The following is a 27,880-nucleotide window of genomic DNA, read 5'->3' on the forward strand; positions in this document are numbered from 1 at the left end:
TGATGCTGGATTGATAAATGAAGTCTTATAAAATAAAATTCTGTTTGGCAACAGACAAAATGACTGTTGTGGTCAAAAGATACATTACACAAATATCTTTCTTTTTTTTAAAATTATTGTAATTGGATTATGAAACAACAATAAGGAAATGGGAATTATTTGGATTCCAGCTAATGAAGAGGGTGCATTACCAAAAGAAGCACCAAAAGAATACCAGTAAATATGATATTTCAATGTAGTTTTGAAATGTGTGTAATATAAGCTCGAGTCATTGAATTTTAATAGCCCGTTTGCTATGCTATGTTATTACATTTTTACAAAACCTTAATCACTTAGTATACAATATAATGTATAATTTATAGATTTACATTCATACTGCAATCATGAAAATTTTGGCTTTGAATTGCTTTAGATTTTTGAATTGCTTAGATGTCTTCCTATGAAAATACATGAAATTTCACCATGATAATGTGAATAAGAAATAGTAATATAAATAAAAGAATTTCTTTAAACTAAACAAAATTTAATTAAATATGTTTCTAAATATTTTAAAAGAATATTTATTACCCTTTTGCGTCAACTCTCATGCACATGCCCCAGCAAGAAACGCATTCATTTCTTGGGCGTCACATAAAACTTTTTTTTTATGGTAATTATTTTTTCTAAAGTTCGGCTTAGCAATGCAACCCCCCCTCCTATGGGATGACTCCTTTTGACTTCCATCCGTCCCTAGAGAAAGGAGCGCCATCTCAAAAGGGTTACAGAAAATTTGGCATTTACAAAAACAGATGCCATGGAATTTTTTTTAGAAAAAATTTAAAATGCAATCTTTTATTAAAATATGCAATAAAGCAGACATTAGCAATATGGGATTTTAACATATATACCCAATAAAAGTAGCACCACAGTTTACATTTCATGAACCACTCATCATTACTTATTTTTCATGCTTTTCTTGATCTCAGAACAAGTAAATATGTTTTTAGATATTAATGAATGTATTATCAAAATCCACTTTTAGTACTAGATTCCAAATTAAATTCAATCTTTATTTAAGTTTAATTTTTAATTAAAAAAAAAACTTATTTTAAACATGAATTCTGGTTCAGCATAAAATTGAAATTTATGAAAAGTACTTGCCTTGAGGAATGATGTTTTGAAGATTTGGCATTTACTGGTGACTGAGAGTGTCTACAACGTTTACTCTCATGTTTAGATGGCTTTTCATCACTTGATGATGATGAATTCCGTACTCTTTTCTTTATATCATACTTTTTAATTTCAAAAGCACTGTTTTTGGGAACTTCAATAAACTGACGACCTTTTTTGTGTTTAATTTTTGACTTCAAAAGAATTGGCTCTAATCTATAGTACTGTTTTGGAGAGGAATCATCATCGGATGATGATGATGATGATGTACGTGAAGATTTTCTTCTGCGTTTCCCTTTCTAAAAACAACAGATGGAAATTCTTATAAAAATGATGTAGCAAAGCAAAATTTTCCTCAGTTTTATTACAGTTACTGTATATGTACAATTATAGATTTTGTAACACAATGTATACAGAAATGCCTATACATATTATTGATCTAATGAATTATTTTTTAATCAAAGTATTAGCATACTTTTCACTTTTAAATATAAGCAAGGGATTGTTAGCTTCCTAAAAAATTCTACACCATCCAAATAAATTATAATAGCTGAAAATTATATTCATTTAATAATATATATTTGTTGAATGATGCAATAGCTCAAAATATCATCTAAATTCACTAGAAAAAGAGGGAAAGAAACAAAAAAAAAAAAAAAAAAAAAAAAAAAGAATGTGTGAGACACATCAACAAACTTACTTTCTTGCAAAATCCATATCAACTTGAGAGAACGCATTTAGTAAGGTAATACAAAAACTTAATAAATTCATTTTCAAATTCAGAAAAATTTCTCAAGAGTTTAAGTGATTTTACCATATTAAAAATGCATATACAAAATTTTAAGGAAATATAACAGCTGGGATGAAATAAAAATTCTCACAATATATTTTAAGTATTTCGGGAATTACTGTACCCAATTATATTTTTAAATGTTTCTAAATTCTAAAATAATATTAAAATGGCAGGATCAATCAACTTTTAAAGTGCTCCTTCACCAAAGTTTAATTTTAGTTTCTTTATGTAGCAATTAATGCTTTGGAAAGAATAATACCAAGAGCAACAAACTGAAGATAACCACATGCTTTCCTTATGCCATTTAACACAATTTATATAATCCATTATGTATGAATTTCTCTCTCTTTAGATGTATCTCTCTCTATATATGTCTGAAATAATTTGCTAAAAATTTGTCACAACTAATGACTTTGCTGTAATGGGTGGCCATCTGAAATTTAACATCATGAAGTATCCAATGAAATTTGCAACATACATAGACCTAAAAGAGGGCATTCAAATGTTAACTATCATCATATATAAATTATTTGCGCAAGTAATATTTTTTTGTTGTTTTAAATACTGAAACTGTACTTTTTCATGATTTCCTTGCAATGGAAACTTAGACCACATCAAAAAAATACAAGAGTCATTTTAGCATACTTCCGAGTTTGTTGAGAACTGTGGTTATAAAGACTGTGAATTAACTTCTAGGAGCCAGAGCCAGTGCTCATTTTGAAAGAAATTATACCACAATGAAATGGGCTGACAGATGGGAATGATTGCATTAGTCTCATTATACCACCGAAGGGGAGGACAGGCGTGTTATGAACATGGTAGCATTTGATTACCCGCCTATATCAAAAACTTTTGTACATGATTTAGGTCTGCTGTAAACAATACGTGCCAGCACAGCACATATGATTTAATATTAACCAAGCAGAAAAAGGCAAGGTCATCCATTACTCTGATTATCGCTGACTCTACACTACAAGCATAACATGGAAAAAGAATGGCATGACACTCTTTTGAGATACAATCTTGATTCTGCCTATAACATGACAACAGTCATTCTGAGTCTGGCAGCACAGCAGTACCAGACATCATGATTCTTGCACTATGCATTGCCAGAGCATTCATCACTTGAAATTATGGTTTAGGATATGATTAAATTTTTACTTCCACACCTACTTAACATACATTGCCAGTCACTATCACATCTTTAAAGTTTTGAAGCATATCACCATTGCTTACCTTTGGCCAAGTTTCAAATACACAATACTCAACTACACACAATGTGCAACATTTATTACTTATTTATTGTCTACCAGAACACACTGCTGCTTTGGCCCACCCATTCTCCCAATACATCACTCAAACACATCTGGTCAGTGACTGGCAAACAAATGGACCAACACACACTACCTGCAGATAAACTTTAGTAATGTGCAGAAACAATATCAACTGCCATATTTTAAGCACACATCCAAAGTTGCTTCAGTGCCAAGGTATACTGTTAAACAAAGGCAGTTAACACAAAAGATGATTTTCTTGTGTTCTGCAAGATGAACTAGATGAGTTAGTCTAATAAAATTAGTTCCATACCTCTCAGAAAAATAAAATTATTAATAGAATACCGATGGTTTCATTGTTATAAATATCTTATAAAATAAAATATCTTTCCTCTTATAAATATCTTTTCTTTTTATTCATTTGAGAAATATTAATAAACATAATAAATAATTATTAATAACGGTCAAATGAATAAAAGGAAAAGAAAATTGATAGTTATGATCACACCAAAGCCCTCCTCAGACAAATATGAACTCAAATGTAAATCAAATTATATTCTAAATAAAAACAAGAACAACCCTAAAACTAACCCTACAGACACATCTGTGGGGAAAAAAAAAAAAAAAAAAAAAAAAAGAGAGAGAGAGAGAGAGAAATATAGAAATGCAGGATAAGAGGAAGTAAATGTTAATTATTTTACATTGTTATTTAATTTTGGATGTAAATGAAAATTTTAATTGCAAGAACGAAACTTCATGACAAAAATATTTGGCACTTGCATGTTAGCCAATTTGAGACTTGCATGTTTGATACTTGTATATTTGCAAAAAATTATTTTGTCATAAATTGCCAATATTGATTTTTTTATTTGCAGAATAAAATCAATGGTAGACTTCTCTTAAAATATTTATGTCTTTCAGAAAGTAGATCTCAATTTTTCCTGCTTTGAAATTTAAATTAACAAAGCTATGTCTTCCACTATTTATTATAAATTTATGCAAAGTTAAATTTATCAACTACTTATTATAAATTTAAACTATTTAAACTGTTTCCATACAGTTACTGACTTCTGATCTGTCACTGTAATTCCAAGCTCATAAACCAAGTGGTTATTAGCCTATGATGTATGCATCTCAAAGGATAAAAATTTCAGTATCACTAGATTTAGTAAAAAAGTTGCTAAGCAAATAGTACAAATATTAAATACTTTCTGAGAATTAAATAAAGAAATATAATGCAGTAATGCACATTTGTGTCAATACTTCCATCCCTGCCTTACTCAAGAAACAAACTTTGCCCCATTTCAAATTATCACTGAAATAATTTTAAAAGATTCATTACAGCATTTGCCATTATTTTTGCATTTATTAATACAAGCAAATTACAACAAATACGATAGAAAATTCATTGTGCATGCATACACATATATATCTTACCGGCACTGTAATACTTAACTATACTTTTCACCTATATAAGTGATATGCAATTTATAAACATTACACAATGCATAAAGTGTTGAAAATTTGGGATCTAAACCATAGTTGAAAATTTATTACTTAGACTTGACAAACACACAAGTACTAAATATTTTATACAGAAATTCTATCACTTTCTGTTTTTTATATTATTAAAAGGATACTAATCTTTTTTGAATTCACAATGGTTAAGTTGGAAATTGATTTTATAACAGCATTTTAATAGTTTTCATTAATTTTGCCTAATAATGCATTCAAACTTCTGAACTGCCACCCATTAAGTTTACTAAAATTGCGTACAAAATGCACATTAAAAAAATGAAGTAAGAATTAAGATATTTATATTATCATTTTTTTGCCTTTCTATAGAAATATTTCTGATGTGATTTACTTAATATTCAATAAAACTGTACATAATTAAAAGTGCTAACTTTAATAATAAATGTTAAAAATAATACCTTAATTAAAAATAAAAAGCTCTGGTTTTTTACACTTGAGTTATAACATTATAAAAATATATTAAAGTCGTCATTCATTTAATATGAAACATACAAATTATGCACAACATAATTTTGGATATTTCATCTCATGATGTTTTTGAAAATACAAATATATTAAATAATTCTTTAGATTAAATTTCATGTTATATATATTAAAAAAGTTAGAAACAGAAAGCAATACATAATACATTTCATTGCACTTAAAACACACTTTTGTATTATTGTTTAAAAATTTGAATACAAATATGGAAATAAATGAATCTTGCTGTTCATATCAAAAATAGAATACTTACAGTCAAAAATCCTACAGAGTGCACCTCAGTATTAAGATAAAATGGACAAAATTCAGAAAAATTGTGTGATAACAAACATAATTCACTTATTCAATACTGAATGCTACGCATCACAAAATGCACTCTTTTCATATATAATTTACTCATAAAAAGGTATAATTTAATTACTTAAATCTCTCGAACTTACGTAATATTGAAGAACAAAACGGGAAAAAAATTGTTTGATAGCACATACATATCCAATGTATTATAAAATTTGATAAATTTATTTTCTTCTTTAGCCAAAATTTAAATCTGAGGTATAAAGAGGGAATTAAGGCTGCTTTGGAAATTAAAACAAGAGTATGTATAAAAAATTTAGATTTGCAAAAAAATTTAGATATGCAATCGATTCATTTATATCTCTACAACTTCAGCAAAATTAAACATTTAAATTAGAATTGTTTATCTGACTAAATTAAAAAAGATCACATCCTATTTTTTAAAATTAAAAATTCAGAAACTTTCAAATACAAAAAACAAGATTTTTACAATCAGATAAAATTCTATTAATATATTTGATAATTAAATGTTTATATAATTATTAACATACAGCATGCCTATTTAACTAATAATAAAACTTTATGGGAAAAACGATGTTAAGTCCATAAATAAAAATGCAGGGCACAGATATAAGGAACAGTATCATAATCTATAGCTTATGATCCAAAAGTTTTTATTATCAATATTTCCTATAACTGCATAACATTTATTCTCAAAAATACAATATCAAATGCCATTAGCATATGAAAAAGTGATACAGATTTAGGTTTGTTAAGTAGAAGCACACAACAAAAGAATTTAATTCTGTCAAAATGGAATGTTTCTGTTAGCTAAAATATTGGCTGCTTTCTTGAAGTCCTTCTGCCTTTTTGCCACATGCCAAAAAGGTATCAGCTGCACCCAGATGGAATGTAAAAATTACTTTCACAAAAAACTAATTTTTTTTTAAATATTACCAACAATTAAAAAATATTTATGCAAATAAATAATTGTATAATGCAGCTCTCAGGTTATAGAAATATAACATTACATAAAATTAAAAAAAAATGCCTAAAATAAAGTGACAATGATATAAGCAAATGGAAATCAAAAGTGGAGATTCACAAGAATTTTGGCATGGTTAAATAAAAAATAACTTGTTTTGAATAGAGAGCAAAATTCAGAACTTTTAGAAACTTTGTGCAATGAAATAATATTTATTGATAATGAGAAATTTTTTAAAGGAAAACTTAAAATTTTTATTCAGAGCAATTACATTATAAAACTGATAAAGTTTGCTCATTAAAAACAAATGCAATTTCAAAAGGTTAAATTATAGGATTTTAATTTTATTACATTCATATTCTGTATTATTATAGTTTTTTTACATATTGATGTTAAACACATATTTGTATAATATGTAAAATATTCAGTTATAAATATGAGAAAGATACCCATGTAAATTTTAATACAAACCTATTAATTAATACTTACATTTTTAAAATTAAGACAACAGATAAGTAATGCAATGTAAATTAATATACATATAGATACATAATCAAAATTTAAAAATTAATTTCCTATATAAGTCAGTGCTATATGAATTAAGCTTCACTCTACTATGAAATTAATAATCCGTCATACTATTAAGTCCTTTTGAAAATAACACACAACTGAAATTTGTTTCATATCTTACTTCATATTTTAACACAATATAATTTAAAATGGAAAATGTGATTTATCATTAACAGAATACAAAGGAAAAAAATTTTAGTCACAAAAAAGGAAAATGCTTTTCACTTTGTTAATTAAATTTAATTTTAAAGATCATATAACAAAATCATTTAACATAAAATGATATAATTATACAAAATATATTAATGTCACTTGTTTATTTACAAATTTCTTAATTTTTTTAGTATGTTTCAAATTTAAATGTGTACAATATGCATATTTTATTTCTTGGATAACCAGATTTTATTAATTGTTGTTCGTAAACATTTTTTCTTTGTTTGCAGTGCTAAGTTGCACTGACTCTCAACAGTTTCACGGTTGATGGGATAATACATAAATACTAAAGTTAGCCTCAGGGAAATATTTTTTAACTGCTAAAATTTTGATTACCAATAAAAGTTCTTAAGTGTTATATGCTGGTAGTATAATAAATAATAATTGTTCACTGTAATATTCAAGCAAAAAGTAAAATCTGACTGTAAATATAGATTGTAAAAAGCAATTTAACTAAGAATTTCAAACTAAAAATAATGCAAAAAAAAAAAAAAAAAAAAAAAAAAATGGCGATTTACCTTAGCTTCATATATATCCTTGCGTGATCTTGTATCTTTAGAATAACGAATGCTCTCAGAACTGGAGCTTCTTTTCCTGTGGCTTTTATGGTTTTTTCCATGTTTAGATGCATTTTTGTGTTTTCCATGATTTGACACATCACTAATAAATCATAAAGAATATTTGGGTTAAATATTAACAAAAAAGATACAATATTTATAAAAACCAATAATTTAATTAAAAATATAAGGACACAGGAACAAAAAAACTTTAAGAATATTTCTAACATAACATCAGTTATGGCAAGAGAATATGAAAACGTTGTCAACAACAGTTGATGGCATCAGTATTTTTAACATGTTTGTTCCCCAGGCAACTGAAAGTATTATATTTTTAAAGATTAACATTTGAAAATTGCATTAATTTTAAGTCACATTAAATACACCAATAATTAAAAACTTAGCACAAAATTCTAAATGTAGTGAAACTTAACAACTAAGTACAAGATGTTTCACATAAACAAATAGTTACATTTCATAGTTAATTATATACAATAGAAAGGATTCACAAGTTTTGCAACTTTCCTTTAAAATTTATGATTTTAGAGATTAATGCCAATATTACTTAAATTTTTATGTCATATTTTAAAATTTATTTCAAAACTATACTAAATTTGATAATGGAAGAGGGATTTTTTATTTTAAAAAGATTAAATCAATCTTTAACAGATAGTGACTTTATGGAAAACCTTTATACTGCAGAATACTGATGCAGGTCCCACTTTTTCAAAGAATAAAAATATTTGTTTACTTTTATACATTTATTTTTTTATTTGGTCTTATTATTGATTTCTCTCTTATTTTTTCTATTTAAATGGCATATTTCATATAAGCAATGGATTAGCAGAAAAATCTTTTACACACAAAATCTGAGCTGAAAATTCCTACTCAAAATCTGAACACAAAAGCTGAAAAATTATTACAGAGCATTTTTGCTGCTTGAAGAAGAGAGATCATTAACAGTCTCCTTTAAAAAGCACACAGTTTTCCTATAAAACCAATATCATTTTAAGGCTGGACAATAAATAATTTAAAAATTTAGTATCTATTTGAAAACATGTATCATGATAATTAATAATTAATAAAAGAAAGAATCAAATGAAAAATTTAAAAACTTGTTTGAAATTTTAAGTTGGTGATTAAGATAAATTTATATGCAGTAGTTATTATAACTGAAAAGAAAACATATTAAAAATATTATTAATTATGCAGGAATTTGATTAGAAATATTTTAAGAATTTTTTTTTTTTTTTTTTTACATTTATGCTTAAACTTTAGATAAAACATTGTTTCACATAATTTACATGGTCTTGACATTGGGGGGGATTAACAATGTTTGAATAGAAAATTTATTTCAAATTTTTTGGATTTACTCATGAGAAAAATAAAAGTAAGAAATATTGACAATTTGAGAAGACAATGGAATTAAGTCTACTGAAACTGATCCTATTATATTTGATGCTGTTGTTTTCAACTATTTCATGGTTTTTGATTGATTTTTGTGAACTATAACATAGCTCCACCAAATGACGATAAATCAGTGCTATAAGGGTGAAAGTAAGGCCTATGCCAAAAATGAATCACGAAGCTTCTTACAATTATGTGATTCTTATAGCGATTCCTGAGAAAGTCCAGGACACTGCTTGTTGAATGTGGAGGAGCTACATCTTGATGAGCTATCAAATAAGATTAACGAGACCAACTGAAGCATCTTGCATTTCAAATCTGAAATGGTGAATTAAAAAAAAATTATACAGTAAAGAAAATCTCACCTATCAATTTCTGAATTGGAGTTTCTGCTACTAGATCTACTACTGCTTTCATCATCATTTGAGCTACTGCTAGAATCTGAACTACTAGAAGAAGAATGAGCCTGTTTTTTCCTTACATTTTCATGCTTACTAGAATTGGATAATAATAATAAAAAATTACATACAGTAAAAGCCCAGCTATCCAGCATTTAACTAACCAAAAAGTTCAAAGAAAAATTTTAGAAACTACTTTCATTTTCTTAAAAAAAATTAAGCAAATGAGAGATTGTAAAGGCATTATAACAGAAAGCCAAACACTTACTTAGAGCCAGTAATTAGCATATCATAACAGAATCATAAAACTGTTGTCTTAGTTTTATGCAAACTTGATTAATTCTCAATAAGCTGATTTAGTTTTTAGTGTTTTTTTTCTTTTCCTTTTAAGAATCATATATGATAATTGCTATTTGTTTATTTTCCCTTTACATTTTGAAAAAGTTATTAAAATTTGTGAACTTTCCAGAACAGCATGTAGTATGAAAAAATTATTACAATTATGTTATCCTCACATTGTGAAAACTGTGCAGTAGCAGGCATGATATGGTATGCAACTTTATTTGAAAACAGATGAACAATGTAATGGGAAAAATTACACTAAGTTAATTAAGTTTTTACATGATATGTCCATAACTTGCGTTTCTTCATTATTTAATTAAATAACAATAGATCGGTTCTTCCAAACATTTGATGGAGTGATTGGTGCAAATTTGGTGAAATTTCTACAAATTTTCCTCTTTAATGAGATTTCATAACTGGTTAAGCTGTTTTATGTGTTTAAGGCTTATGAAAATATTTTGGCTCTTATATGGGAAATGCAATTTGTTTCAAATTCTTGCATAATATTAAATTCAAGCTTTTGATATTCAAGTTGCTAACCAATAAAATGCCTGCTTTTATAATTTTAAGAGTGGAAATTTATTATTCCATTTATTTGGCTTCTTCCATTTATAGTGAACTGCACATATTTTTACAATTAACTATGCAGAATTTCCACGCATCTGGCATTGAGCTTCCTGGATAATCAAGCTTTTACTGTACATTGGCTTATTATAGAATTAGTTATACAAGCAGCAAAAGAAATCATAAAAAATGACCAGTATCAATATCTTTGCAATACTTTTGTTTCATAAGAATAAATTGAATTTAATTAAAAAATTAAATTCAAATATAAATTTAATTAAAGATTCTTTGCGCCATTGCTGCAAGGAATGAAATTTAAATTTAAACAAATTTAAATTTAATTTTTAACAAACACGTATAAAAGTAAAAAAGCAAATTTAAATCCTAAAAAAAGAAAAAAGAAAAAAAAGCCAAAATAATAATAATAATAATAATAATAATAATAATAATAATAATAATAATAATAATAAAGATCAAACATATAAAAGATTTAATTCTCGAACTAATCTACAATATCATTTAAATTCAGAAGCATAAGCAAATCAAGCACAAAATCAATCCATGAAAATAAATTCACTAATTTAGCGAATTAAAATTAAACTAAACAATTTTTTTTTAAAAATGTATAAGTGAATGACCGTTGAGTAGGCAGGAGACAGACTTATCAAGGGAAAGTTGCCTCCAAACCTAACTCTCCAATCATTCAATTCGTGTTTCGTCATTCATGCAGGCAAGGGTAAAAGTCAAAACCAAAAGTAATTCCTATAAAGTGGTACCCTAAGAAATTAACATTTAAGAATTAAATTTAAGAATAAAGTTCTAAAAGGAAAATACTAATGAAATCTTTTGAGAAACAAGTAAAGTCAAGAATTAAATTAAACTTAAAAAAAATTTAAATTAATTTTTAAAAAATAATCTAGAAATCAATGTATTTTAGAAACCCTTGTCTACAGAAACCTCCCCGACACGAATATGCATATCAATAAAAAGAAACTAAAAAAGAACTAGACATAATCCATAAACCAATAAGAAATAAAAAGAACTAATTCACAATTTTTAAAAAACAAATATATATTTAAAAATATAATTTCATATTTAGAAAATTAGTGAATTTATTTTCATGGATTGATTTTGCATTTGATTTGCTTATGCTTCAGAATTTAAATGATATTATAGATTACTTCGAGAATTAAATCTTTTATATGTTTGCATTTTTTTTAAAAAATTTTTTTAAAAATTATTTCGGCTTTTTATCTTTTTTTTAGGATTTAAATTTGCTTTTTTTTTTAATTTTATACGTGTTTTGTTAAAACTGAAATTTAAATTTGTTTAAATTTGCAATACTTTTTATGCTTTTCATTTAATTATGTTAAAGGCAAAAATCATTATAAAAATCATGTTATATATTATATAAATTACAGTATAATCTATTCCTTACTGATTTATTATATACTACATACATATTATATATTACAAAGAATACCATTTATTCATTTATTACTTTCAGATAGTTTTCACGCTTATATTTAAATTTGCATAGCCTTAAAATGCTTTACTAAATAATATAGTAAGTATATAATTAATATTATACAGTACAAAGTCTTTAATCCAGACGTCCATAATCCGGACCTCAAAAGCTGCAAACTTTCTGGGCATGCACGTTTAATGTATAATGTCTGGTATAAGCTAGGCTAAAATTATCTGATTATCTACAGTGGATGGACAAAAATATGGAAACACCTTGTGAAATGCATGTTTGAAAAAAAAGATTGATTTTAATGAAATATGTAGGTGGCGCTGGCGTTTTTGACTACTGACGCCACCTATACAACTTCATAAATGTGGTAAACAGTTCAGTTGTTGTCGGAGTACTGTTATGTGAGGTAATCATTGCATTATGTCAGAGTTAACAGACTTCGAACGCGGGCAAATTGTTGGAGCACGTATAGTAGGTGCTTCTGTAAGCAAGGTGTTTAGTGTTTCAAGAGGTACTGCATCGAAGATTTATTCCGCATATTTGAAAAGCGGAAAAACATCATCTGCTAAATCACAGCGCGGACGAAAGTGTGTCCTGAGTGATCGTGACAGACGATCATTAAGGGCAATTGTGACAAAAAATAAGAAGACCACAGCTGCAAAAGTTACTGCTGAAATGAATGTTGTGTTACCGAACCCTGTGAGTACCAAAACAATTAGAAGGGAGCTTCATAAACAGGGAATTGCTGGCCGTGCTGCAATTGAGAAGCCACTCATCAGTGATGCTAATGCCCGTAACAGGAAAAGGTGGTGTTTAAGTCATAAAGCCTGGACTATAGAGCAGTGGAAGCGAGTAATATGGTCTGACGAGTCTTCTTTCACATTGTTTCCCACTTCTGACTTTGTACTGTATTTAAATTTGTAAATCCTTAAAATGCTTTACTAAGAAATAATGTTTAATAACTTCAGTCATACTCCCCACTGCTCAGCTTAAATTTCTTTTATATATACTGAATAGCCGTCTTGGAAGACACTATTATGACCACCCTCCATCTATAACAATGGGCTTGGTCAGGAACAAAACTACTGTGCATGTGCGACCAATGTTGGAGCATATAAAGCAGCTATGCATTGTCTTTCCAAACATAGTGCGATTAGCAACATAATGGGAAAAGCAGCTGATTTATCAGACTTCGCTAAAGAGCATATATTTATGGCTCGGCGACTAAAAATATCAATATCAGAAATGGCACATTTAGTGGGCTGTTCACATTGCAGTTGTTGCAAGCACATATTGAAAGTGGCATACGGATGGTGAAACAACAAGTCGCCAGCCAGCATTGATTCCAAAGGACAGCAGAGATTGCTATGCATTGTTCACCATGACCGAAGAGTTACAACAGCCGAAATCACCACCAACTACAACAGTGGTGACCCAGACTGTGTTTCTCAGCACCCTGTGCAGCATACATTGCTGCATACTCACCTACACAGCCAGAGGCTGAAGACTGTCCCTGCACTGATGACAAGTCATCTCCAGCTGCGTCTGCAATGGGCCAAGAAACATTGGAATTGGACATTAGAAAAATGGAAGAAAGTTGCATGGTCCAATGAATCACGTTTCCTGGTCCATCACATCGGTGGACGTGCGCTAATATGCTGATTTTCAAATGAAACCCTGGCTCCTGGATGCACAGTTGGACAGAGACAAGCTGGTGGTTTTATGGTGTGGGCAATGTTTTCATGGAGTACATTAGGACCCATAATCCCCATAGAACAATCCCCAATATCTGTGCGTCACGTAAACATCGTTGCAGACCAGGTTCACCAATACCAGTGACTTTTGAGTCATGTCTTAGTCTTCAAATTCACCTGGCATTAATCCAATAGAGCATTTGTGGTCCCACCTGGAAAACCAAATTCGTCCTGCCACACTACCCCCTCGCAATGTGCGAGAATTGCAGGACCAGGTACTTCAGACTATGTATCAACAGCTTGCGGAGTCAATGCCATGCGGGGTGCTGGCAGCTTTGACGGCTAAAGGTGGTCCTACATATTATTAACAGGGTGGTCATAATGAGGGATTATTAACAGGGTGGTCATAAGGGAACATTTACATTACACAGCAAAGGGTTTAATTTTTTACTAACACTGTTTAAAATTATTTTAGCATTAAAAATATTTTATAGACTGAAATACACATTAACATAGCCTTTTTATGACTTCCTAAGCACAACAATTAAGAGCAAGCAAAATATTAATAAAAACTGCATATGTGAAAATAATAAATAATTCGATATACCACATTAACTTTTTATATTTTCTCCTTTTTTTTAATAATATTACTGTCCAAAAATTGAAAGGGAAAACTACTTTCTGATGGACACGGTTACAGTAAGAACATAAAAATATTCATGAATAAACTACCAGCCAAATATCACAATATTATATATTTAAAAGAAACCATTTCAGTAAGTATAAATAGTTATATTAACATTGCATTGCAATATCTAGCAAAATAGCTTCATTTCTAGTTCCTTGTATGTTGATTACTGTCTATTGTTATTACTGTTCACTGCTATTCATTAGGCTTCAAATCATTTCATGCTAATAAAACTACTGTATTATCTGCTACAGCTTGCAGGTCATTACCATCACCATCGTTGTCATCATCTTAGTCACTATTCAGTCTGTTTTTCCCATGTATAACAATCTTCAGAACCATCCACAGCACAATATATCTCTGATTTTTTGGGCGTCTTTGCTTTTATTGCTTTATCAGTCAAAGCACATGAACCCAAAATTCATGAGTAAATAAATTAGTAAGACAAGAACAACCGCTATATGGACAAATTCATTTTAAAATTTAGACATGCTCACTTTCTAGATGCTTTGAAGCAGTCGAAATTTAAGTGAATATTTAAAACATTTTTAGAACCTTATGTTAAGAGTAAAATTACACAAGTAAATAAGGTAATATTAGATTGAAATCAAACTTGCATAAAAATTAAATTAGTTTTGTAAAATACTGTCAGTAACTAGAAGAGGGAAATGTAATGGAATGATAAGGGAGATTCCTGAGAAAGTAAAATCCCACTGAAAAGTTTTCACAAAAAATTTGTGCATTCACCAATGAAATGATTTTAAAATTAATATTTATGCTCTTAAATGAGATGGAAAAAATATACTGTTTACCAGTTCTCCAACAGTAAAAATTTTCCTAAATGTAATTTCTAAACAAATACTGCCATTACACTCTTCACATGTACACTTCGATTAATATTGCCTTTAATTCTCTTTATTTTCCCATGTTTTTCATTTTTGACGCCAGAAGTCTTAGTGCTATTTTCAAGAAAAAATCCCTATCTGTACTCCAATGTAAGCATTACTGTACATAGCACAGAATGTAAACAATTCAGCTATACAGTGCATGATTTGGAAACATAATGTCTGAAATGTTGTGTGTGTGTGTGGGGGGGGGGAAAGACAGAGAGAGAGACATGCCCTACAATTTTTAAAACAATTCATAAATTTAAAACTTATATTAAAAGATAACAGTACATGCACTAAAAGAAGGTATTTAACTAAGCCAAGAAATCTGCTTTAGACCTTTTATGATCCTCATGCAATACAAAGAAGAGGGGGGGGAAATTACTTCTTGAATCAAAATGTGCTATAAATATAATGTATTTTTGTTAAAAAAATATTTTCCTATACATATGAGGAAAAAACTCTCATCAAATTTGCTGTGCTGAATTTTCTGAAATGAAATTTTGCTTATTCATATTCAAAATTGAACACAGACTACAGACATCCATGGATTAAGCAGCCCCAGATTACCAAAATTCTAATATAATTTCAAAACAGTACATGAAGATGAATCTTTAAAAATATTTTGTAACAATAATTCATTTCTTACCTTTTTCGTTTAGATTTATCTTTGCTAGTTCTTTTTTTCTTTTTTCGCACTTCAGGTGATAATGATCTAATTTAAAAATATACTTTGTTTAAAATATATAAAGTTAAATGTAACTAAAATTCGTATAAGATGCATGTGTAATATGTACAGCTACAAATTTAATTTACATATATACATAAGATATGCTAAAAACATTACCAATAAATCCAACAAAGGAATGGGCAAGTCAAGGAAGAAAAAAAAGTTTTAGTAATGGGATTTAAAATGGATATGAGAAAACTATATGTCATGCAATTTTTAATAAGAAAAAGATTTCTCTCCCCCCGAACTCATATAATAATGCTCTACAGTTCATCTTGCAGAAGTTAAATTTAAGCACTACACACTTATAAAAAATAAATTAATACAATTATATTAAAAATTATTTTTCTAGAGTCTTAGACATAAATTGAAAACACTGAATGAAATTCGTGGATTGTTCTACATGGCAAAAAATAACTTTAGAATATGCTATCAGAAGGATCAGGAACTTTTTCAGATTCTAAGCACGAAATTACTTTATATGATTAAAACGTACTGTTTTTCCTTAATGTCTGTAATGTAAATGTAACCAAAAAGAAATTTTGTTGTCATGCATGAAACTGCATATTCCAAATAAAATGTAACACATTAAAGAAAATGAAAAAAAAATATATATATATATATATATATATATATAGTTAAAATACTCGCAATGAAACTTCATTATAAACACACAAATTTGGAATTTTAATAAAAGACTCACATTTTTATTATGAAATAAAATTTATCACTACATCTTATCTTAGCACTGAAATCTGTTCATCACATGCTAGATTGAGTTTTTGATTGGATATTGCAAACAAAGAAACATGGTTCTAAAACTTGCATTTGCACATTTGTATGACCGAGTTGTGATCTGTTCAGCAATAAATGCCTACTGCTATATATAAAGTATCATGGCTAATTTTTTACGATAATAGTAAAAAATAGAATTACAGCTGCAAGCAGCAAGCATCCAACTATGCTCATGCATTGTTATTGTCAATACAGATTAACTCTGATGTACAATACTCTATTTTTAGCTCTGCTCTGCAATCAATATGTGACACAGTTCAATTACATGTTATTTGGAACATATAATACTGTGATACTGACAGTATGGAGGAGGAGAATTCAAACATCAGATCAAGTAGCAGGTATCAGAAAACTCTCAAGCATGTGAAAGTTTTGAGCAGTTGAGCAAAATATCACGTAAATGTAATTCTCAAACAGATTACAGTTATTAAATGCCATTAACCTATCACGATATTGGCTTTAACTTCCTGTGCACTAATTTAGCCAAAAGAAGATGAAAATTTTAAACAAGAATTGGTGCAGTGTAAGTAACTGCAATGGGGATGGGATCAAAAATAACAATAATTATAGTATGAAATAAAGAGGCAGCCAAATTTGAAACTAACATCCCCAGTTTTAGTTAAGCTATGCCAATTTCACAATTACTTCCTAATGTCCCAAGTTAATTCATTTGGTGATTTCATTTAGAGAGCAGACTAATTTCTTCCTTAAAATATTTTGGTCTTTGTTCTGTAATAATTTGTAAGTCAGTCATGTGATCTGCTTGTTATAAAAATAAATAGCAAATGATTACAAAAATCAAGGTTATGAATGCAATGTAAATACATTATTTCATGAATGACTACGAAAAGCATTGTAGCTTAAAGGGTTAATTTCACTTTTATAAAATTGCTTTTTAATTTAGTTTCTGTTTATAGTTTATCTGTCACATGAATTTTGGTGGTATGCATATATAAAATACTGAGTGTGATGGTTCCTGATCCCTAGTGCTACAGTAAATTTTACTTTTGAAATAAAACTAAGGAAGGACACAGGAAGGGAAATCAAATATTAAAAGAATACAAAAATTAAGATTTATTATTCAAATATTTAAAAATATCTTTACATAAGCCTGTTTAGTAAAATTATACATTACAAACTCAAGAAATATCATTTTATTACAAATAATAATAATAATAAATCCTTGGATTCAATTATAAAAATATCATAACAGCCTAAAAATCTCATTTGCAAATGTCCATTACATATAATTCTCAGAAATTAAAGCAATTCTGGAATTAATTCCTTTTAGTGTTATAATAAATCAGTATGAAACTGTTGTACATTCGTGGATATGAATATTAAACTAGTTAAAACTAGCTTTACATCTTCATATAAAAATGTTTTTAGTACTAAAAAACCTTTACATGAATGGATAATGTTGAATTATTAAATACTTAACAAAAACTATTAACAATATACAGTACAAAGTCCGTAATCTGGACTCGTTGGGACTTCGGCGATTCCGGATTAGGGTTTTTTCCCGGATTATAGATCATCAATTTAAATTTGGTAAGATGGCATGCAGAAATTATTTAATTAAAAATATGAAACCATAATTTATGAAATAAAGAGCAGTTATGATCTAAAGGGTATTAAAAAAGGCAGTTTTAATAGGGGTTACAAAGTGTTTACATCCTGAAAAGGTGCTTCTGGGTGTTTGATGGAGTATTCGCAGAATTGTTCATTTTGAATTGCTGAAACCAGGACCAACTGTTAATGCAGACCTTTATTGTGAACAATTAATTGTTATCCAATCCTTAATCGAAAAATATCAATTGTCAAAAAAATAAATATCAATAAAAGGCGTCATTCTGCAACACAACAATGCAAGACCGCACTGTGCAAGACGAACACTGCAAAAAATTAATGAATTGGGGTGGGAGGTACTGCCATACTCACCCACCATACTCGGCCTATATCACAGCATTGGATTTCCATTTATTCGGATCCCTACAACATTTTCTTAGTGGCAAAAAATTTGAAAATTTCAATGATGTCCAAAATGACCTCTCGAGATATTTTACTCAAAAAACTGTCGGTCCGGGATTGAAAATCTGCACATTAGATGACAAAAGTTTGTTGATAACCAGGGTGATTATATTATTGATTTAAAATAAAAACTTGTTAAAAATGTATTTGAATTTAAGGTAAGAAAGCTACATTACTTTCCGGTCCCCCTATCAAACAGCCAATTTTATGATAGAACTAAAAAAATTAAAATCACATTTGTAAACAATCTCATAAAAACAAATATTAGAATTAAATTTTCCTAAATTGCAGTTTAATGTTTTTGAATCAGAAAGACAAACTTAAATAGAACTAAGATTTCTTTATAATATATATATATATATATATATATATATATATAAACATAAGAATAAATTATGATGATAAATATATACCACATGAACATGAGTATGTGTGCGCAAGATCAAATTTTAAGTTAAAAATAACCTTTAAAATATTTTAATCTTATAATTCTCTTTCTTTGGCCTAAAAATAGTAATATATTTGTAATTAATGTTATTCAAGTGTGTCACCAATGAATTAAAAAAGTCATATATTACTTGAGCAAAAAGTGAAAGTGCAGTCATTTATCCAATACCAAGACATTTAATTACCAGCAATAATAATTATCAGTAGAATCCTGATCCGTCTACAGAAATTTATCATATTTGCTCATTGTTTAGCAACTAACCACATTGGGGGGGGGGATACAGACAAAAAGGTGGTAGAGAAAAAACTCCATTAAAATATTACTTTTGTATTTCTCAAGTAGCTATTTCTTATTTTTTTAAACAAAATTTTAATTTAAATTTGGCATGAAAAATTCACAAATCCTGTGAAGGTGATACATGAGATATACTTTTTATCATTATGACCTTTCTTACATCCCACAGAAATAAAGAAAATTAACACATGTTGCTCTATTTTTTTCCTATTCCCTCCTTTCCCTTCTACATCCACAGAAACAGCAGTAATGCTTACTTCAGTTCAAAATACCCCAGAAAAAGTGCAGTTTAGGATCATATACTGTGGCTGTTAGAACAATTTCCCCCCTTTCACTACCTGTTTTGTAAGATAATTTGGAAACTTTAAATTTTAAGGTAACATATAAACTTTATGAAGGAGAAAGTCTAACTTTAGATTTGAAATTAAAATTTCAAACTATCAAAAAATTAAAAAAAGAAAAGATTCTGCATTAATATATAACATGCAACGTAAGAAACATCTTTTCTAATTTACGATAAAACTTCATGTTAATATATATTACTAGTTGGATATATCATAAATTAAATGCATTTTAATTTATATTACTTGGGTACAAATTGAAAAGATAAAAATTTAAATGATTAGAATGTATATTTATAGCTTTTAAATCGCACAGTATATCAATTAGATAAGTTAAATTTGAAAAGTAAATTAAAGACCTTATATTTTGGTGGTTGGCAACATTTTAAGAACTGGCACACAGAAGATTTTATATTAGGCTTCATATTTTGCACAATGGCTGCGCCTGCCAAAATGCATGAATGAAAAATATTGTTTCAGCTTTCTTTTTTCCATTTATAAGTTTTAAAGTTCTTTTCCATTTATAAGTTTTAAAGACACAATCATGGCTACAGATTCCCCCCCCTCAGATTGTTATTTACATGGTAGATAAAAACAATACAGCTTACATGCTCATACTTGCTTTCAACTTCTTACACATATATGACATTCAGCAAAAGAGTGAGTATTTTTATTTTCCATAGACCAAAATCTTAAACAATTTTTTTTTTTTTTAATATATAACCTATTGCAGTTAAAGAGTTGTTTATAAAACGATTCTTATCAGGATGTCACAAACTTGATAAACATAAAAGATAAAAACAATCAGCACCCAAATTTATGCATTATTTACAACTTCTCTTATAAATTTCTTAAAATGTGATTTTAATTTTTTAAATACATTGGAGGGAAAAAAATGCTTTGGAGTAAGCTATTATTAAAATTTATTTCAAAATCAAGGTTTGAAAAGCGAAAATAATTTTAAAAATTTATGAAATTCAATATAAAGCTCAATGTTAAAAATGTTAAAACTTAGAAACTATTAATTAAATTATTATAATTAGTTAATTTACATTAAATTACACAACTCAGGTTATAAACAAGCATCTTCAAAAATACATATATATAAGTCATACTTTGCATATTTTAAAATATTGATATATGCAGTATATACAATAACAATTAGGAGTTATAAGTTAAAAGATTTAAAAAAAAAAAAAAAAAGTAATATCTACGTAAGATGTAAAATACATTCACAAAGGTAATTTCAATAAAATTAAGTTTGATATAATTAACAATGTCTAGAAAAACAATAACATTTACCTCGGTTCAATACGCCCTTGTAAAAAGCATAAGAAAAGGAAGAGATTAAAATTTCTGACATTTGTTTTTAGAACATTGTTATGCAAAACCATTGATTAAAAAGATTTTGTTTCTGTGATTTGTTTCACCTTAAAACTTACCAATTGAAAACAGTATTTTAAACTTTTCATCACACATTACATTATTTATGAAAGATATTTTTTCTTTTCACTCATTTTCTTTTAATACATCATTTAAGTAAAGAAATTTAACTGGATAGTTAGTGCATTAAATACAATTTAATAAAATAAAACTAAAATTATTATAGCTTCATTAATACTTCTTACAACCATAGTAAAAATTTTACTTTTTATTAGCTGTACTAAGGCTGTTGAAATTACATACACAAACGTTAGAAGAAACAAAATAAAAGAAAAAAGAATGCTGACTGCCATACAATTCTTTTTAAATATATATTATTCTACCTGAAGTAAAGATAAATACTAATAAAAGCAAAACACATTGATTAAATAAAATATATTAAAACTAGTTGTTAAAAAGATGAAAATATTAAGTGATACTAAGCTATATTTGCTTAAAACACTTCAACGACATAGCTACTACAACTTAAAGCAAAGAGATCTTGAGATCACAATGAGAGATTGCAGCTAATTTCCTATGACAAAAATATTTCATTCACCTTTAATCTCTTAAAAGTTTTAAGACTTTTGGAAATGACACAAGGTAATCAACATTGATATTTTTAGTAACATCATTAAACTGCTAATGGTTTGATGAAAATTATCTAAAAAAAGAACCAGAAATTCTTTTTGCTCTTCGAAGAAATTTTTTTCTCCATCACATTATTATCATTGTTTGAGAAATTTGCTTTTTGATCTACACAAATAAACTTATTTAGTTTCAATACCTAATGCTGCAAGAGCTGTATTTGATATTATATAATTTTATTTATAAATATCACAGACTTGTTTTGACCTTTAAGATTTCGGTAATTAATAATTTTTTGACAAAAACTAAAATAAGAAAAACAAAAAGTATGCATTTAAAAATAACTCAAAGTGGTCAACACGGTTGATGTTGACCAGCTAAAAATCAGCTCTTTTCTTACTTCTGTAAAAACTTCCATGAGAGGAGGTTAATCTTTTAAATTATTCAAATCATACTATACAGACAATTATTAAATGAACTAAAATGCTTCTTCTCATTCTTGCACTATGAGAATGTGTCATAATACCAAAAATGAGAAGTTAAGTAACATTAATAAAATAGTGGAAACATGAATGAACTTTCAAATGATTTAATGCAGAGGTAGTAAAAAAAAATCAAAAACACTGGGAGTATTTTTTTTTTTTTTTTAAGTAAGAAATAGGACACATTTCGTCATTGGCAAAATAATTTTTAAACAATAAAAATAGACATGGAAAATAGTTTTAATTGAAAAAAATTAAATATCATCTAATTATAATACGTGAATGTGCAGTCATTAATCCTTTAATGCAACTAGTTCAAAAATACTTACATGTAATAAATAAAATAATTATTTGTACCTTGTAACAGAAATATAAAACTTTAACCAGTTTTAGCACAACAGATAATAACAGTGGGAGATTATGCTTTGAAATTTTACAAGCATCATAATTTTATTTATAGCATTTGCCATTTTGCTAATAAAAGTTGTCCACATGTGTTTCTGCATGCATATAACACACATACAAAAAACACATTGACAACTTATACATGCCCTCTTTGCAACATTTACTGCAACTCTTTGCAACATTTACTGTTTGTTACTGAAATTTTTCAGTAACAAACAGTAAATGTTGCTTGACAAAATAATATAAGAAAAGTCATCTAATGTATGATTTTTGAAAAATCTGTGAGCATGAACATACCGAGGAACTAAATATTAAACATCTGAATACCTTTTTTCAAACATTATTCAGCCAAAAGTTTACAAATTCTTAAAACCATTTCTTGAAGAATGTGAAACTTATATAATTAACAGCGGTATTTGATGCTGATAGGAGAGCTGAAGGTGACCATTTTAGACATATTTATGCTAATACTACTCAATGTTTCATTGATAAAATGGCCTTTTCATTCACAGAAGATTCTGTATTTCTTTTTAGATTATCGATCAATCAATTAAAATGCCAGCATCTACAATTATATTGTGCAAATGAAAAAATACAGGGTGTCCATAAAAGAATGTCTCAGTTTCCATGGTATACTATAGCAATTTAATTTAGACTATTTACAACAAACAAAACATCAAATTGAAGGTAAAATAACCTAGTTTTTCTTACAAGTGTTTCATATGTGCAGTTAAGTTATACAGCACACATCCAACCTATAGTCCAATTCTTCCCACAATTTGGTTAAAACGTCCACAGTAATAGAAGCAACATCCTATTCAATTTTGTATCTCAATTCTAGCAAATCATTTGGTAGCAGTAGATTGTAGACATCATCTTTTATAAAGCCATAATGGAAAAAATCACATGGCATTAGGTCAGATGAGCATGGAGGCCAGCGAAAAAGAGCTTTGTCATCTCGACCATTATGACCAATCCAATGGTCAGGGATTCTAATGGGGAGGAGCTCTATCTTGTTTGTACCTTCTACTAATCGGGAAAAGAGCAATTCTTATAAAACACATCTAGATAAGCCATCCCTGTTATGGTAGATTCAGGAAAAAAGTAGTTCGTACACTTGATGTCGGGACACAGCACAGTAAATGTTGAATTTTGGGGAATCATGTTTCTTAAAACCTTCCTAACTGCCGTCGTTGGCAGATGAAGTTCAAAATATGACTTCCGAACAGATTTCTTAGGACTACGAACGCTCCAACATGGTCCACATCTTCTACAGACATTTTGAGTGATCTCATGCTTTTTCTTATACAAATATATCTAGTCACTTTGAATTGCCTATATCAGCAGTTCACAACCTTTTGACTAATGTGTACCATCTAAACAAAAATTGAAAACCTTTAGTACCACCACTACAAAGTACTACTACCATGAACAAAGCTCAGATTGCATAAATTTATGAGTGTTTGAGAAAAAACTCAATTAGGATGTTGAGGTTTCAATTTTTGAATTTAATAGTTAAAAACACTTTGCTTCTTTGCATACCACCTATTCTTCTCTTGTTTACCACCGGTTAAGAACCCCTGGCCTATATCATTGGCAGATGTTTCTGCCACATGGGGAATCACAAAACTTTAAACGAAATGCATGTTAAACTGAATTTATAGATTCATTGTTAGGAAATTGCAGAACACAAAATGTTTTATGTTCAAGAATTGCCATTTTGCTTACATGATGCTGCAAGCAAGAAAACGACAAAACAATTCTCCTGCCGGTGCTTATCTAAAACTGTCTGAGTTACTCTTTAATTGTGACCTTGGACAAACACCCTACTACACTTGCAGTTGATACTATTGTTACTTATAAATGGGCATTCTTTTATTAACATTTAGTATTTTACCAAGTTATAAAAATATTAATTTAGAAATAAGAGAAAGTTGGAAGAAATATGCTCTAAATCAGGTTGGCAGGAGTATGGTTGAAAATTGGGAGTCACTGGTACACCATCTCTGTAGGTGAAGGATTTAATTAAAAATTTACTCCCTCCCTCCAAAATCCTTAAGGGCAATTTGTCCACAATATATATGGCACTATGGTTGGAATAGCATACGATAAAATTATTGGGTATTAATTGGAAATTTCAAGAAGAGCAAAAATGTAATTTCATTACCACTACAACTGATGCTTAATAAGCAGATGATTATTTGAATTTAATTAATTAAATAAATTAAATTTCGACTTCAAGAATAATTAACTAGCAATTGCATTTTATAATCGGTAAAATTAGGTTTAGAATTATTTATTTAACTACAGTGAATTCTCCTTTACACAAACTCACTTAAGGTGAACATTCAGTTAACATAACAAAATTTTGGTACCGAAAGTTATGTATATGGTCTTACAATATATCAACGGTTAATGTGTAGATAAAAACTATTTCAAAAATAAAATTTGAGTCCCCAATTTCCACAAACTCTGTTTTGGTTCTTGAAATTTGTGTTAATGAGAGTTTACTGTATTTAATCATTTATTAACAGTATAACAGCTGACCAACCAAAAAAGCAGAAATATTCCTGCACCTCAAAATTAAATCACTTTATAATACACGCAAATTTCATGCAAGTCAAAAGTCTGCTGAAATGAACACGGAATCATTTATTGGTACAGTTCAGAATTAACAGGCAAGATGAAATATAAATACAGTACAAAGTCTGAAATCCGGACTCGGCGGGACTTCGGCTATTCCAGATTTGGAATCTTTCCGAATATTAGATCATCATTTTAAATCTAATAAGATGGCACGCAGAAATTGTAAAATTAAAAATATGAAATCATGACTTATGAAATATTTATGATCTGGGCATCAAAATTTACCCCCCCAAAAAAGAGCTTAATATTTATTTGTTTACCTTATTAACCATTTCTTTCAATGCAAGTTGCTTCGTTTTTTGTGCTAATACTTTCTCTTTAATTCTGTAGACAGGCATAATCTCTTGTTTAGTTACATTGAAGCTCTGAAAGTGCTGTTTCGAGAATTGCGACTAACCTGACAATCGAAAATTTTGCGTTTTCAGTAACTTCTCTGTCACTTTCTTCACTATCGGTAGTGGTATTTTCTGGATTTAGAACCATACTACAGATTTTGCCATTCATTAAATTATTGAGAAGCATTGTCATCACAATGAAAAACTTCTTCTATATCATCTTCATTTATTACTTCTCCACATTTTTTAAAAAAATTCCGTTAATTAGAAAATTTTACCTTTGTTTTTGGGATATCCGAAAACCTTAAAGTTAGCATCTATCATCATCAAATTTAGCTATCCATCACTATACATATTTGGCTTTACATCATAAACTTGGCAACTAATGACAAGTAGTTCTGTTAAATTTAGCATATGCATAGTTATTTTTAGCATATGGGAAGAAATTTTTGTTAAATTATTCCTCGTGAACATTTTTAGCACATTTTATTTAAATCTGTAATCATCGCCAAGCGTAATGCCAACATAAAAGGTTACCATACTTCTTTATTATTGAATTACTAACATAAAAATATTGTTTAGGCATCGCTACATGAGTCATTATTACAGTTGTTATGTTTTGATAAACATGCGGTGATGAAAGGGAAGTATAATTAAATAATGATTCGCAAGTTGGTGTCAGATCAACGATGCATCTATGTGGAATGTTTTGGTTCGAGATGTGTGCCAAGCAGATATGTAGCAACGGAGCCAAGTGGCTGATTGTACAAATTTATGCTAAAATGATTGTTTCTTCAATAACAAGGTATTTTATTTAGTGTCGAAGTGAAATTAAAAATTGGGAATCTCCAGATGTTTTGTTACGCGTGGGAGGAAGGATCAAATGCGCATGCATAAGGCCTATGAGAAAAAATTTTGTTGGTGGCTTTCAGGTCAAGATTTTAGATTCAGGATATATATCGTCCAGATTTCGGACTTTATTTTACATATTTAATAAAAGTTAATTTCCCTGAATGCCAGAGTTTAATTTCTTGAACCAAGAAAAAATAATTCCTTCTTATGACTACCCCCCCAATACCTTAACAGCAATGTTAAAATAATAACTTACTTTAGCTCCTTCGGTTCTATTCGGTTTGGAGGGCCATAAAAAATCAAACTATTGTTGATGCCAATGCTGCTAAACATAATTCCGGCAAGAAAGGAAGTATAATAGTAAATAACCATTTAAGATTGATGTTTTAATTTAGATGAAAGGTTAATTTCATATAATACTTTTTTATTATTATAATTTATATGAAAAAGGCTAAACATGACTGAATCGAAGCATAAGAGTAAATAACTATTTCAGATCATTATTATAATTTATGTAAAAATTGCTAAACATAACTGAATAGATGCCTCCATTGCTATTTCGTTACCGACTGATCGCTAAAGCATAATTTCATCTCATTGGTTGTTCAAACGTAATTTTGTATAATGAATGATGCCTTTTCTTTGAAAATATTCTCGGTAAAGTCCAGAATCACTCACTTATTTGTTTGCCGCTTTTTTTACAAGGGTAAAAACAATTGGATTTTTGTCAATTTTCTTCTACTTTTTAAGTGAAAATAGGTCGATGTATACATAGATAAAGTCAAGGATGTGCGCAGTGCCATTTTTGTGCAATTCTAGGATTTTTTTTAAAGTGAAAATAGGTTGATGTGCACATGGATGCCGAGTATGTGCAATTCTTAAAAATGCGTCAAACAGTGGGTGATTCTGCACTTTACCCAAAATTCTATTGCTGACTTTTCGTCATGGGAAATTCACAAATTGTTAAATCCATAGGATATAAAAAAAAAAAAAAAAAAAAAAAAAAAAAAAAAAAAAAAGGATTTAAAATCAAAAAAGGATTCTTAAATGAAACTAGTATTTCAATGGCGTCTTAAGAAATATATAACTATATAAACTTACACAATTTGAAATCAGCGCGTACGCTAGATTCGGCGCATTTGCACATACACTTTCGCTGCAATTTTTTTACAGCCCTCGAAACCAAATAGTACCGCTCCTTCA

General features: G+C 28.6%; 1 protein-coding gene across 8 annotated transcripts in view; it reads right to left on the bottom strand.

Annotated features, from left to right (window-relative positions):
* Srrm234 (Serine-arginine repetitive matrix 2/3/4) overlaps positions 1–27,880 on the bottom strand; it is a 209,637-nt gene that overhangs the window by 53,141 nt on the left and 128,616 nt on the right. For 7 of the 8 annotated variants that reach the window (XM_085811777.1, XM_085811775.1, XM_035359022.2 and 4 more), the window contains 4 exons: positions 15,958–16,023; positions 9,624–9,752; positions 7,813–7,954; positions 1,141–1,448 (listed from right to left, as the gene is read on the bottom strand). In XM_085811777.1, the coding sequence (XP_085667903.1) occupies positions 1,141–1,448; positions 7,813–7,954; positions 9,624–9,752; positions 15,958–16,023 (645 nt within the window). Of the gene's footprint in view, positions 1–1,140; positions 1,449–7,812; positions 7,955–9,623; positions 9,753–15,957; positions 16,024–21,249; positions 21,266–27,880 lie in introns of all 8 variants that reach the window. The other variant, XM_085811779.1, reaches the window with a different exon arrangement.

This window comes from Stegodyphus dumicola, chromosome 2 (genome assembly GCF_044657685.1).
Source record: "Stegodyphus dumicola isolate Sdum_Otavi_A_Nest chromosome 2, ASM4465768v1".
Taxonomy (NCBI): domain Eukaryota; kingdom Metazoa; phylum Arthropoda; class Arachnida; order Araneae; family Eresidae; genus Stegodyphus; species Stegodyphus dumicola.